This window comes from Schistocerca serialis, chromosome 9 (assembly GCF_023864345.2).
Source record: "Schistocerca serialis cubense isolate TAMUIC-IGC-003099 chromosome 9, iqSchSeri2.2, whole genome shotgun sequence".
Classification (NCBI taxonomy): Eukaryota; Metazoa; Arthropoda; class Insecta; order Orthoptera; family Acrididae; genus Schistocerca; species Schistocerca serialis.
In genome coordinates, this window is record NC_064646.1 from 346,238,844 (window position 1) to 346,253,881 (window position 15,038).

Consider the following 15,038-nt stretch of genomic DNA (forward strand, 5'->3'; position numbering starts at 1 on the left):
TTGTCGGACTGGCATATAGCAGATCCGTGTTCAGTTCCTAATAGAGTCAAGCATTGGTGGAAGGGCTGGAACTGAAAACACTAAGTTTCGTGACAGTAACTGAGGAGTTAATCGAATGAGCAGGAACCGTTCGAAGCAGTGATCAGCTAGGACAATATATTTTTTGAGTCTCTCCTCCTCCCGTTCTCTCAAATTTTATATATCCAGTAGTTTTACGTCTGGAATCTGCTCTCCACACTTCGTTCGTGCTCTCTCGATGAGCTTGAAAAGAGATAGCGTCAACAGTCTTCCACTTGAAACGAAGTACACAATGGCAAGCTGTTCATCAACTCACCATTACAGAGTGATTACGAAGTTTCCTTATTCTCTATGCATTACATAGATGTTAATGAGTTGTTATTTCTTATTGTTGCAGGTGCTGATACAGGCCTACATCTAAACCATTGGCGATGAGTCTACTTACAACACGGAGGAACGGATCGTAATGAGCACATGGTCTTACGAACAGTCCTATACAGAATAATCAATGAGAGGTAGCATGATTTCACTGCAAGGTTTCAGAAACCTTCCCCGCCAAAACAGTTCTTTGCAACTGGTTGCATAAAAGACAAGCCCGGCTCAGGACGATCACCAAAACGACTGGAAACGTGTGTGGCTGCTGCGTCTGTCGAACGTTCGCCAAAAACCTCCACTCGTCAGCGGTCACAGGAATTAGGTATTCCATACTCGACATTACAAAAACATATGAAGAACGATTTGAAGATAAAGACGTTTAAACGTTCTTTTGTAACCAGACTTAATGATAATGACGAGCAAAAACGTCATCAGACTTATTAGGGAATGTTTGATAACTTTACAGCTTTTCCTTCAAGAGGGAAAGTTTTTTCTCGGGCGATTGTGCAATGTACCACAGTGTAAAAGCGAGAAACATTTATTTTTTGGAGTAAAGAAAAGCCACATTTTTATCAAGAACTTGAACGCAACCCATCCCGTGTCATGAAATGGACTGCAATGTCTGCAATCCACTTTATGTGTCCATATTTCTTTGACGGTGCTGTGAATGACCCAGTGTGTCTCACCATGTTACGTGATTGGTTTATTCTACATCTGCAAGCTCGGGGTCTGCTCGGTCGTGTATGGTTCCAGCAGGATGGGGCACCAGCCCATAAGTCCTGAACTGTCATATTGAGATAATGCGTTAAGATGGTTCATAAAACAGAAGGTTGTTGCCATACATTACGAGACAGTTGGCAAACTTACGAATGCTGTTCGGTGTGAATTTACTGCCACCACGCCATCAATGTTGAGGAGAATTTCACATCGTGCATAGAGCAGAACCATACTCGTTTGTGAAAACGGTGGTGCATAGACAAATAATAAAGAATAGTCACACTAGCTCAAAATTGTCCTCCGTCATGATTTCACATTAATACAATGCGACCATCTATGAATATGTGGACACGCGATATGGGGTAATTGTACTTTATAATCACTCTGTATATTGAGGGAAATCAGATGCAGAAGAGAACACTGCAAGTGTGATAACACGATTGTCCAGAAACTTGGCTCAGTGGAAGAGAAGTCATAATAAGCGAACACTTGTCGAGGTTTATCCGTTGATACTCGACCGGTTCTGAGAAAAACGACTGTCAAACTTTCCCGCTCAAATTAAACGTCTTTTAGGGGGCAACGAATGCAGCCCAACTCGTGGCACAGTGGTTTGCGACGCGGCCTCTCACTATTTGTGTTCCGTGTTCGAAACCCGATTACTGTTTCTGTTTATTTTATTTTTCCATTTATGTAGCCATGCCCGTAGAAGGGAAGGTTATTACTCGTATGTTTCATATCGAGTTAGGGGATGCATTGGCGTTATATTAATTGTAAAATGACAACTAGCTTTGACAATAGGGTCATATATTGGTTAAATAATGTATGTGTTACCTATTTTCAGGGGTTAAAATCTTTTAAATTTTCGCATTTCTATATTTCATTGTCTTATCATTTCTTAAATTTTATTGTTATGTTTATTCTGCAAAGATTTGACGCATTCTCTTGGCTGATACCGATCGTAAAATCATTAGAAACATACAAATTCAGACCAATACGTGCACCACGCGAAGGCAGGTTTGACACAGCGACATTTCCTATGAATCTGCCTCAGGAAAGAAACGTCGTTACTATTGTTGAAGACTTCTCGTATCAGCAATAATTTAGTGACAAACCACGGATAACGGCTCACTTTTCCGAAAACTGGTGCTTGCTATTGATTATAAATCAAGACACACCACAGAAATTTCACCAAAAACCACTTCAAATAAATTTTTTCCATTCATTTGTTGTCTTTTATCTTTTTAATTCATTCACCATACGATTGGCAGACGAATACGGAGAATTTTATTTCAATATACATTGGAAGAAATTCGTATAGCAATCTTCTGTGGATATATGTCGGTACATGAACGCAAAAATTAAAAAAAATAGTCGGGTTTTGAACACTGAGTGCAAAAGAGTGAAGCTGCGACGGTTATCACGGAGCCGCCGCTTCCATTAGCTGCTTCCTTGTTAAACTACTTATGAAATTACAATTAAATCACTACGCTTAGCTGCATACAGGCACTGATATTCGACAACAGGGACAGGTGAAAATGTGTGCCCCGACCGGGACTCGAACCCAGGATCTCCTGCTTACATGGCAAACGACGCTCTATTAATCTTTTTTTTATCTTATTTTGTTCTATATTGTTCGATGAATTTCTTCGTGGTGGACGTCCGATGACACTTGGTCAGGTTGTTCGTTGATCCATTCACTCAGTTTTTTTATTACAGAGGGTAGCTAAACCCTCTGACCGAACACGCTGAGCTACCGTGCCGGCTATCCATCTGCTACCGAGGACACAGAGGATAGCGCGACTGCAGGGACTTATCTCTGGCACGCCTCCCGTGAAACCCAAATTCCCAACTCACTGCCCCGCACTATATTCATAGTGCCCATGGCCATTATACTCATTACTCGCGGCTTTTTGCCGATTGCCGTAAGAGTTCGGGGCACTGTTTGTGCACCGTACAGAAGAAGATGGTCAAATGGCCGATGAGCCTTATATATAAATGAAGTACCTCGAAAACATTGACCGTCGGTTTCTTAGAAACGGTCGAGTATCTACGGATAAGCTGAGACACGCCTTCGCTTATTTTCATGCCTCTTCCACTGAGCGAAGCTTCTTGGAAATCGGGTTATGGCACTTGCCGTGTTCTCCTCGCGAGTAACACTTTTCTTGTTTTCCTCCCACTGTCGGTGAAAGCGAAAATTGTAGCAAATACGTACTGCAACAACTGAGTGCGTGATCGATATCATATATATATATATCTGCCACGGCCAGAACATATATATATATAAGATTGGCTTATGTTCCGGCCGCGGCAGATGTTGCACTGGATCTGATCGCGGAGGTATTTTTTTTATGAGTACTGCCACACGTCGGTGCTTTTTCCAAGACTCTTCTGAACTACTAGTGGTGATAGAACACTTATTGACGGACACTCGGCTCTATTTTAGACACAGACGCAAGCACTACTGACCTTGAGCGTGTTGTTCATGGCGAAGCCCCGCCGCGTAGCGTGCTCCTGGTGAGGTGAGGTGGAGGAAGCTGTGAGGTGTGCTGGCGAGTGGAGGCTGCGCTGAGCGAAGAGCGTTCGCCGGCGGCCGCGCGCCGCCCTCTTATAGGGGGAGCTGGGGGCGGCGAAAGTGAAACCAGAGCAGTGTGCGAGAGCAGACCGGTTCCCGGCAGCCTCGCTCCAGCCGAAGGCTGCGTGGCCGCCCGCCTGTCTGCTGTCTGGACCGCGCCGAGGGTCGACTGCGAACCTCCAAACGGCGCTACCCGCTGCTGAGCGCACCTAACGGCTTATAGCGCTCACTGTATAAGAGGTAGACCGAATTCCTGTCGATCAGCCCTTACATCTTGTTACTAACGAAACCGAACACAGCACAAGTTTCGAAAATAAATTAAATTTAACTGTGCATACACTACCCGCTCGAAAGTATCCAGATACTTATTAAGGACATGAATGTGGGGTGTGTCCACCCTTCGCATTTAGCACGGCGTGAACTCTGCTGGGAACACTTTCAAGGAGGCGTCTGAATCTCTGTGGAGGAATGGTCCCCCATTCTTGCTCAAGAGCTGAAACCTGAGAAGGTGGTGAAGTTGGACGCTGCAGTCTGAAGCGAATTCGACTTCTTAACTCTTCCCAACGGCGTTCCGCTCCATACAGATCAGAACTCTGGGCTGAAAAGTCCGTTTCAGAACTGTTACTGACCACAAATTTTTGCCACACACATGCTGCGTTATGGCGGAGTGCATCCTCCTGCTAATACAAGCAGTTGTCTCCGGAATGTTCTTCTACTATACCCAGTCCACAGTGCTGTGAGATATTCTCATATCATTCCACGGCTACAGATACCTTTTTCTTAAGGGGACCACACCTTAATCACAAAAAATCCCTCACACCATAACGGCGTCTTCCCCAAATTTCACTATTGGCTCTACAGCTGATGTCACGTAACGTTCTTCAGACCTTGGCCAAACCCAGACACTTCCATCGGACTGTAAAAGGCTATAGCGTCATCGATCCCTCTATCTCGCGAAGAGACCATGAGGATAAAATCAGAGAGAGCCTACACAGAGGCATCTACGAACAATACGAGACTGGAATAGAAGGGAGAACTGATAGAGGTACTCAAAGTACTCTCCGCCACACACCGCCATGTGGCTTGCGGAGTATGGATGTAGATGTAGACCTAGAGATCACTCTTTTCCAAACATAGACCACGGTAGCGTCGCACTTTACATCACCTCAAGCGTCCTTTAGAAATGACCCCAAAATTGTGTTTGTCTCATGAGATGCTTCTCGGTGGTTGTACTCAGAGCTCACAGTGCTGGCTGGAATAATGGTAGCACTCCTAATGTCAGTGATTCGTTCCGCTGATTTCTTGCGACGTCTTACAAGCTCGACAATATTCGACGGCTACTGTCCGTCAGTACGCGACGTCCAACTGGATCTGACTTAGCTGTGTTCTTCTTTCCTGTCTCCACTCCACAATCGTGTCATCGTCAACTTGGAGAGCTTTAGAATGGTTGAAAAGTCTGGGACGGATTTCCTACTTACTCAGGTAACATCCAGTTACTGGTCCACGTTCGCACTCACTGAGCTCTGCTGGTTACCCCACTCTGCTTCTACTGGCACCGCAAGGTGCCCTGTCTCTACGTACACTGGCGGCTGCGCCTTTAGTGACATCTAGTGGCCAGTTTCGCGTAACGTAGGGCTGTCTGCATATTTTTGATGGTACGGTGTATATAAGCAAGTAAATCCACTATTAATCGATTACGACGGAAACAGAAACTACTGCAAAATACCTAGGAAAAAGCACCTGAAACGACATAAATGGGTCTCTCTCTCTCTCTCTCTCTCTCTTTCTCGTTATTGAGCCGATTCTGCATTTCCGAGACCCCATCAACTGAAGAACGTCAGTTTCTTCCGTCCAACACTATCGGAGACCTTACAGCTTGCAATCCATTAGTTCTGTGATGCCAGTCAATCCATCTCATCCTCAGCCGTCCTCTTCTCCTTGTGCCTTCTATCTTCCCCAGCACTAACGTCCTTTCCACTGAATCATGTCCTCTCATAATGTGCCATAAGTAGGTCAGTTTTTGCTGCAGCATCACTCCATCCAAAAACAATCTGTGATACTGACCAATTCGCTCTTTGCAATACATCGAAATCTAAGGAGTTCCCACCAACATCACAATTCCAGAAATATATTATATGATGTTCCACCTTTTTATGGTCCACGTCCCATACCTGTACATCACAGTCGGAAAGGCCACAGTTCTTACTACCCGGACGGAAGAAAATCGCGATACCAAAAAGGAGTTGTACGACATCAACGAAAGTTGGTAGGCGTGTTTCTACCTCTGAAAGTTGAAGCCTTTTCAAATTTCACGCTTATTGCATAAGACTGACGCTAGTAATTCCTTTATGAGTATGCGAATTTGCAAATTTGATTTAAATGCGCTCTGTAAAGCTGTAACAGTCATGAGTGTTAGTTACGTTTGAGATTGGACGAGTTGAGTTGATGAGAGTGAAGAATGCCTTTAAGGCGACAAAGACACCATTATCAATACCTCGATGAGTTTGAATGAGGTCGTGTAACAGGGCTACGAGAAGCTGCATGTTTCTTCTGCGATACTGCAGAAAGCCTTGGTAGGAATATAGCCAGTGTATATTATTGCCGACACGAGCGGTCACGAGAATGTATAGTCGCAGGAAGACCGGGCTCCAGGCGGCCACGTGGCACTGCCAAGAAGGAAGACCATCGGGTTCGGCGAACGGCTCTGGCGCATCGTACTATATCTTGTGAGGTAACGGGCGAGCCGTGGCGCCCTGGTCCATCGAACACGTGGCTGGGAATTCCCTGGTGGCGCTGTGTCGATGAAAGAGACTTCTCCTCCAAAGATGGCGGACTTCGTGAGACCATAATGGCCGACATTTCACAGTTCATATAGAGATTAATAGTAGCCAGAGGAATCATGAAACCTCAAAAAGAAACATGTACATTACCATTACTTGCACGACGATCCTGATGGTGTAATACGATTTTCAATATCTTTATTAGTTTATAGTTTTGTATCCGACTGTAAATTATACAAGTAACATCCAGCAATGAATTTCCAAAATCTATACGGTTCATCCGATTTTGTCAATCGACGTGTCTTTGGAAAGCTATTAGTGTTAACCTAAATTGGTATAAATTACAGGCATGTAACTTGAATAGTACATGAGTTATTGGAGGTCAAATTGGCCGATTACAATCGATGGCGTCAGGCCGTAAGTACTCCACAGTGACACGAAAAAACGATAGCAGCATGCTTATAAATATATTTATTCGTCTATGTCTTTGTTTATATCTGATATATACTATTCGTGAAGAAATTGGTCAAATATTTACTGTGTTTTAGAAAGCACGGAGACATTAGGCTACTGGCCTACCTCTTATTCTATTCCTTTGATAAATTTTTGTTTAATTTGTTTATGTATCTAATAATGTATGTTAGAGCGTGTTTATGGTCCAGCCGTAGGAATATTTATTTAATTTCAAGTTATTTAAATGTAAATCCAGTATTTCGAATGTGTCTCATTATGTTTGTGCGGGTGTGTTGGCTTGAAGACATGGCGCGAGCGGAGCGCTCTAGCCAATCACAGCGCTCGTGAATGGGAAGACTGGATGGAAGCGGGAGAAGAGTTCTCAGCAGGACGGCACAGGACACGGACAGTACGGGACAGGACACGAGACGGTGCTGGAAATTAAGGCTGTGCTGACTTGTAAACTTGTGAGATTTCCGTGGCTTGTACAGTGAAGACATAGTATGCTTTTAGAAGTGAATATCTCGCGAGCTATGTTGTCGTTCATAACTAATTACCTGCAGTACGGATCTACTGTTTCTCTATTATTCAACTTACATTTAATTTAATTGCTGGACCATCGACACCAACAGATGTTTTGCAGAAATATACGGCATTCACAAAAGTACTTCTGCTAACGTACTCATCATTTAGAGTAGTTAAAATAGTACTTTCAGACTTTATTTAATTGCAATGTTTCATTTATAAATGTGTATGTAACGTTCAAAATTCGCAAATGCCGAGTGATAGAAACCTTCGACCATTCGATTCATGTGCATGTTCATATTGTATACTTTAGACTCAGCACTATTTGGCTTGTAATGCGGCAACCACGTATCCCAGCCCCTAGACAATGAAACCAGCCATACTTTTAATATTTCAACTCTGAGTCAGAGGGTGCGTAGTTGAGGGCCACCACATCACACGTCATTTAATTTTATTTCAAAGCCTGCAATCTGCAGCAGAAATCTGAGCTACAGTTGGCACCACAGTGGCGCAACGAACTGTTATAAATCTGTTACTTCAAGGACACCACCGAGTCAGACGGCCAGTAGCGTGCAGTCCGCTGACCCCTAACCACCACCGTTTGCGACTTCAGTGGCGTCAAGCGAGAGGAGATTGGAAGGCAGGTTGAGGTCTCTTCCGTTTTCTGATAAAAGCTGGGTCTGCCTCGGCGCCAGTGATGGCTGTGTGTTGGTTACAAGGAGACCAGTTGAGGGCCTGCTACCGACGTCTCTGTATGCTAGACACACTGGACTTACATCTGGAGTTATGGCCTGGGGTGCGATTTCGTATGACAGCAAGACCACTCTCGTGGTTATCCCAAGCATCCTGACGGCAAATCTCGTGATTCGACCTGTTGTGCTGCCATTCATGAACAACGCTCGGCCACATACCGCTGTTGCTACAGAGTGTCGACATTTTGCCTTGGCCTGCTCGATCTCTAGGTCTTCAGTCGACCACACATCGGACATCATCGGACGAGGCCTCCTGCGTCATCTACAAAGAGTGCCGGATTCCATGATTTGTCCGAGCTAAAGGTGCTACCTCTACTCTTTTTAATTAAAAGAGATAGCGGTTTCAGCTTCGACCAATTACGGAATCCGGTACTTTTTGTAATAAACTCACAGAGACGTTACGACGGTGCACATCGCTGTGATACATTGATATCACCGCGCGGATCGACCGTGCAGCCACAGATCTAATTCCATGCATATGTAATACCTCCTTGCCGCTGATCAACGTCTCTGGCGCCTTGTGTATCTGTGGGCGTATGCGCAGTGGAGTCGTCTGCGGATTTAAAAGGACGGAGCACGTGCTGGAGCGTCAGTAATCTCGGCTCAGTCTGAAGCTGACTGGACGATATACAGCCGAAATATTAGAAGAAGAAGTGAGAGTTATGCCGCTGCACGCCCGAAATTTTATAAAACATTCATTGCTCCTCGTAAATACGAAGATATCCTCTGCATATCTAAAGTTATTTATATTCATTGCACCTATTTTAATTCCGACTCATTCTTCATCTAATGCGGCATCCCTCATAACATGCTCTGCATACATATTGAAAAAATTATGTGACAATATACAATCTTTCTTTTTGAATACAGAGCCATTTAGTTGCTCCATGCAGGGTTCTCGCAGTGGTTTCTTGATCAGAGTTTCCCCGCGTGATTCTTTAGCCAGCGTTACTGAGATTTTCAATAAATTCCACTGGCAGACGATACAAGAGAAGTCTTGTTCAATACGGATAGGTCTGCTATTGAAATTACGAGATGATATGTTCCAGGAAGTGACAGGCAACATATTGCTTCCCACCACGTACCTACAGTGAAATGTCAGAAACCAGAAAAAAATCAAAGAAATTTGGCTTATAAGGAAGTTTACTGAAATAATTCTTCCCAAGCTACATTCGCAAATGGAGCAGGTAAAGGTGAAAAATACAGCAAAGAGGTAGTGGTACCAGATGAAAGAACACTCCACTACACATCGTAAGGTGGTTTGTGGAGTGCAGAAGTAGAACTTCAAGTTTGGCCGATGCCATTGTGTTTCGGTTAGAGACTGCAAAGAATTTGAAAGATCACACGAATGCAGTTGACTTAAAGTGGGTGGTGGTGGGGGAATTAGAGTGGACAATGGTACTCTAAAAGCAATCGACGTGTTGGCTGACTGGACAGAAAAATAGCGACTATGGGTGATGTGTGGGGGATAAAAAATACAGAATGGCGACGGTAAGAAAAGGGTTTCTGAAAATGAGAACTTTGTTAACGCCTAACACAAATTTAAATGTTAGGAATTATTGCAGAAGTTACTAACTGGACTGGAGCCCTGTACAGAAGTGAAACGTGAGTGACAAGCAATACTGATGAGAAGAGAGTAGATGCTTACAAAATGTGTTGCCACATAGAAATGCTGAGAATGAGACGAGCGATCGAATAACTAAAGGCAATCTACTGAATCGAATTTGGGAGAAGATTGTTTTATGGCACAAACGGATAAAAGAAAGGGTCGTTTGATGTGAGACCTCTTGAATCATAGAGGAAACCCGCGATTTCGTAACGAAGTAAAGAGTGGGGAATAAAAATTGTAGGAGACCAATGACTGATTATAGTAAGCAGGTTCAGTTGGTTGCAGGTTGAAGTAGAGATGCAGGGATAGAGAGGCTTGCACAGCATAGACTAGCGTGGAGACCTGCATCAGACCACTCGTCGTCCTAAAGACCACATAACAGTCTCTCCTTACGATACTCGTAGTCATGTCACGGGAAAAGCCAAATATAGCATTATCGCCTACTATTAAATTAGCAGTGGACCGATAATGTTACTCCTGTGAAAGGATTTTAATTTCACCGTGATCGTGCATGACGGAAAGTATCGGACTTTTTTCGTTTCTCAAAGGATTGCTGTTGAAAGGAAGCAATAGCAGAGCGACCGGGACTCGAGCCAAGATTCTATCACTTATAAGTAAACTGCAATTACGTAAAAGAGAATGGTCGCCAGGCGAATTAGGCAAAGTTGTACCAAGTCCTAGCGCTGTTCATAAAGAAAGCTAACGACTGTGATTGTCTATATTTGGACACTGAAATTCTGTTTTGCAAATAAGACAGGAGACAACAGTACTCTTTAGCAGTAGTTTGGTATGAACAACAAAGCAGGAATATTAACCATTTTTGGAACCACTGGCTCTCAATACTATCTGTTTAATAAAGCACCAAAGTAATGATCATTACAAGTAAAATATGCATTTGCTTGTGATGGAGCACCACTAACTTGCACATGAAGTTCTTTTCTCAGATCACGTGTTGAAAAATGCTGTCAATGAAAAGGTTTTCAGATAATTATGTTTTTTCTACTGATTGTTATTTCCAAGATATATGCAAGTAGCGTTACTTACACATCCGAGGCTCTATATTAAATAATTTTTGTTGCTCTTCTTGATTCCGTTCGCAAGATGCGAACGCTTTGGCTGCCAACCACCGACTGACTGTTCCCACAATGGAGCCTTGCAGTTCGACTGCCAATTCCACCTTTTCTGTTTCAGCCAAGAAAGTTTCGTTGTGAAGGGACTTGCCTCCAAGTTTTACATGATTGCAAACCTACTATTCCTATGCAGCATTACAAGCAAAGTTTTAACACTTTCATTCTTTTATAGAACATTATTTTTAAAATTACGTGCAAAGATTCATTATATTGGCATAAGGTGCTGTAAATGATGAGTAAAACATTCACATGCATGTTACATCAAATAGCTTGTTTACAGAAGTCACACTAAATGTAAGCAGACATGCATGAGATAAGTATAAGTAACATCAATATTAGTGTTACAACCATAACATTGACACTTATTAGATGCACACCAACAAATGTAGTCGAGTTAAATGAGGTGCTTCTAAGGGAATTAGATTAGGAAATGAGACACTAAAAGTAGTATGGGAGATGAGCTTTGCTCTTTCGACAACTGTAAAACTGACAGCAACTGAAGAAAAGAGAATAACTTTTTATTTTGTTTATTTAGCCTTTAACTACTCAAATGTTCAAATGTGTGTGAATTCCTAAGGGACCAAACTGCTTAGGTCATCGTTCCCTAGACTCACACACCACTTAAGTCCGTGACATGACGCCTCAAACCGCGCGGCCACTTCGCGCGGCTCTAACTACTCAGCTACATACTCTACACTGTTACTATGTTTACAGACTATATATTCATTCGAGCTGTTTACACCAAAGTTTCTATACCACCCACTCTTTTTCTCAATTACGAGAGCGTGCTGAAAAGCAATGTCTTCGGATTTTCTATGTGAAAAATCTTAAAGCTTTTTACATAAAACAAACGTTATTAACACTTTACATAGTCATTCTACAAGTCTACATACTGTATCTGCAGGCCTCTGCCGCTAGAGGACTCCGAATAATGGCGCGTAACACGGTGGTGTGTAACGTGACTGTGCCGGTGCGTGACAAACAGCGTGCTGTAATCGAGTTTAAAATCCGAAGAGTTCGTTCACACGTGGAGACCCTCTCCTTTTTGACAGTGCCAGACCACACACTAGCGCTGTGACATCTGCAACAATTCGATGCTTTGGGTTCGCTGTTACCGATTAGCCTCTATACAGTCCGACTTGGCACCACCCGATTCTCATCTGTTTCCAAAACTTAAAAAATCCTTCGAGAACATCGCTTTGATAGCGATGAAGTGGTGCAAGAGGTGAGGTTGTGGCTCCGACAAGAAAATAAAACTTGAAATAAATAGTTGTATCTCCATCTTAAGTTGCAACTTATGACGGAACTACAACCATTCATTTCAATTGCAAGAGATGTTGCGGACCTATTTTTCACTTGTAGCATTATGCAAGTTCGTAAAGTCAAAAATTCTGCATTACATTGTCAAGGAACGGATCTCTAGTAGGGGGAAATGTGTTCGTCGTCAGGGCGATTGTGTTGTGGAATAAATATGTAGACATGAGGAACAAGGATTCAGAATGTTAATAATCTTTGTTTTATTTAAACCACTTTAATAGTTTTCACATAAAATTTGGGAACCACTACTTTTCAGCACACCCTCGTACATACGGACACTTCCTTATTCTAATTCTTATTATTATTTCTTTATCACCCGATACAATGTTCTTAAGCCCAGGTTGTTAGTACTTGGCAATCATTTTTCATGTATAATAATATTTAAATGTTTTATTTGTGGAGATACACAACAGGAATAGAGATCGCTGTGAAAAGTCACCAGTTATGAAAATGAGTGCCAGCGGTTGCTTCCTCTGGCATCAGCTCATCAGTTGACTAGTGCACACCTGTGGGGTCATTCAAATAATGGGGTACTGTGGCTCGCTGTCTTCACATCTCGAGGTAAGCCTCTGTGAAAAGTCACCAGTTGTGAAAATGAGTGTAAGCGGTTACTTCCTCTGGCATCAGTTGAATAATGCACACCTGTGGGGTCAATCAAATAATGCGCTACTGTGCCTGTCTTCACATCTCGAGGTAAGAGCCTGTCTCTTGAAAATACACGGCTTGCCAAAAAAGTGAGGTATCCAGAAAGGTGGTTGGATGTCAATAAAACTTCGTACACGTATGCACCGTCGGTGCATATGTAAACAATTAGGCTTGAAATTCTCCGTGACTTGTAGAACGGCTATCAGAGTGCAGTAGTGCTGCTTGCGTTTAGTATTGTTACCAGATCTCGTAGAGTATATAACGGGTGAGCAGCAGCAGATGTTTAGTGATTACTGTGAAGAACACTGAGATCCGAGTACTCGTGAGAGTCTGCGTTATCAGCACCTGACTGAGTTTGATAGGGGCTTCACTGTGAGTCTCCACTTGGCCAGCTGGTCTAATCGTGTATTATCCAGATTTTTTGGGTTTTCGGATGTGAGGGCAGGTGTACATGTCCTAAAGTTCCGAACAATTCTATCACAAGGGAGGATCCCTGTTTTGTGCACCAACAACATCATAACCCCTCATATACGCACTTGCCACCCGAGAACGAGTAATGGTCTCCTTGCAACATTCCCACAGCATTGGTCGGAGACTGGAAGCACCCGAACTTGAGAATTATCATCCCATGTGTAGGCTGACACTACACAAAGGGATGAGTTTTCAGTGATGCGGTGACCGGGAACATAGACTGCTGTTGAATGTGATCACATTATGTTCAGCGATGACCATCACCGGTGAGTATGGAGATTTTCCATTCTTCCAACGGTTTGGACAGGCAAATAGGAGTTACTCCTGGCGTCATGGTGAGGTGAGCCATCGGGTATGACTACAAGTTACGACTGACAGTGACTGAGGGAACTCTTATGGCACGGAGGTACATCCTATATTCTCACGTGGTACGTCCCACGCGACAGTATCGTAGTGCTGTTTTCAGCATAACAGTCCTCGCCCACGCATGGAATATGTCTGTGTGAACTGTGTTATGTTGAGGTACTCTCGTGGCCATCAAGATATCCAGATCTGTCCCCAACAGAACATGTACAAAACCAGCTTGGACGTCAACCCCATCCCAGTACCAGTTTTCAGGATATCAAGGACCAGTTACAGCCTCTGTTGATTCATTGCGGACGTGGGACAGCGGCTGGTCAAATACTTAACAAAGAAATTCGCCAAACAGCTGTGCAAATTGAGAAGTCATTTTATTTAATTTTCGCCACCAATTTCGTCAATTCAGTATGCCATCTTCGGGCTCCATATGCACCTCTCAAAACTTTATCGATATTGGCATACTTGAGCCACCTGTTTCTGGATGTCGTAAATTCTTACCTCAAGTGCTTCCTCGTAGTCAAGTCTCCCAAGGAAGCACATGAAGTAAGAATTCACGATATTCAGAAACATATGGCCCAAGTATGCCAATATCGATAATATCTGAGAAGTGCAAACTGAATTTCCGAAAATAGTGGCAAAAATTAAATAAAATAACTTCTAAATTTGCAAGACCTTTTGGCGAATCTCTTTGTTAAATAGAAAGTTACAACAGTTGTGAAGTAATTACCCTCAGGAGAGACTTTATGACACTCTGCCAACCAAATCAGTGCATACATACGGGCCAGAAGATGTGCAACGTCATACCGATGACTAGGCCCATACTCCAGTTTTTCGTACATTTGACTCGATTTTGTAAGCACTGAAATACCATCCATACACTTCCTCAACCTTTGTAGTTTCGTTTCCTCGTCTTCTTACAAGCGCTTCTTCTTTGTCAGGGTCGTGTGTGTGAGTTGCGTTTTGCGTGACCGTGTGTGTGTGTATGTGTGTGTGTGTGTGTGTGTGTGTGTGTGTGTGTGTGTATGTGTATGTGTATGTGTATGTATGCGTGTGTGTGTGTGTGTTTGTGCATATGTGTCTATTGTTGACGAAGGCCTTAATAGCCGAAAGCTTTAATTGTGAGAGTCCTTTTGTTGTGCATATCTGCGAGTTAGCATCGCCGCTAAATGGCAAATAGCAACTTTCCTTCTCATAATATTGGTACACTACATCCTGGATTTTCCATTGGCAGATAGTGTATACTGCGATGTGAAGACAGATAACGGCTGAAAAAGGTTTGTTACGCTTGCGGCTACAGGAATTCCTCCCAGTTTG

At 43.2% G+C, this 15,038-nt stretch overlaps 1 protein-coding gene across 1 annotated transcript in view; it reads right to left on the reverse strand.

The window, feature by feature from the left end:
- Positions 1–3,683, reverse strand: part of LOC126419178 (uncharacterized) — a 72,382-nt gene extending 68,699 nt beyond the window's left edge. The window contains exon 1 of the mRNA XM_050086307.1: positions 3,577–3,683. Within this exon, the coding sequence (XP_049942264.1) occupies positions 3,577–3,594 (18 nt within the window). The 5' untranslated portion in view covers positions 3,595–3,683. The remainder of the gene's footprint in view (positions 1–3,576) is intronic.
- Positions 3,684–15,038: the final 11,355 nt, after the last annotated feature.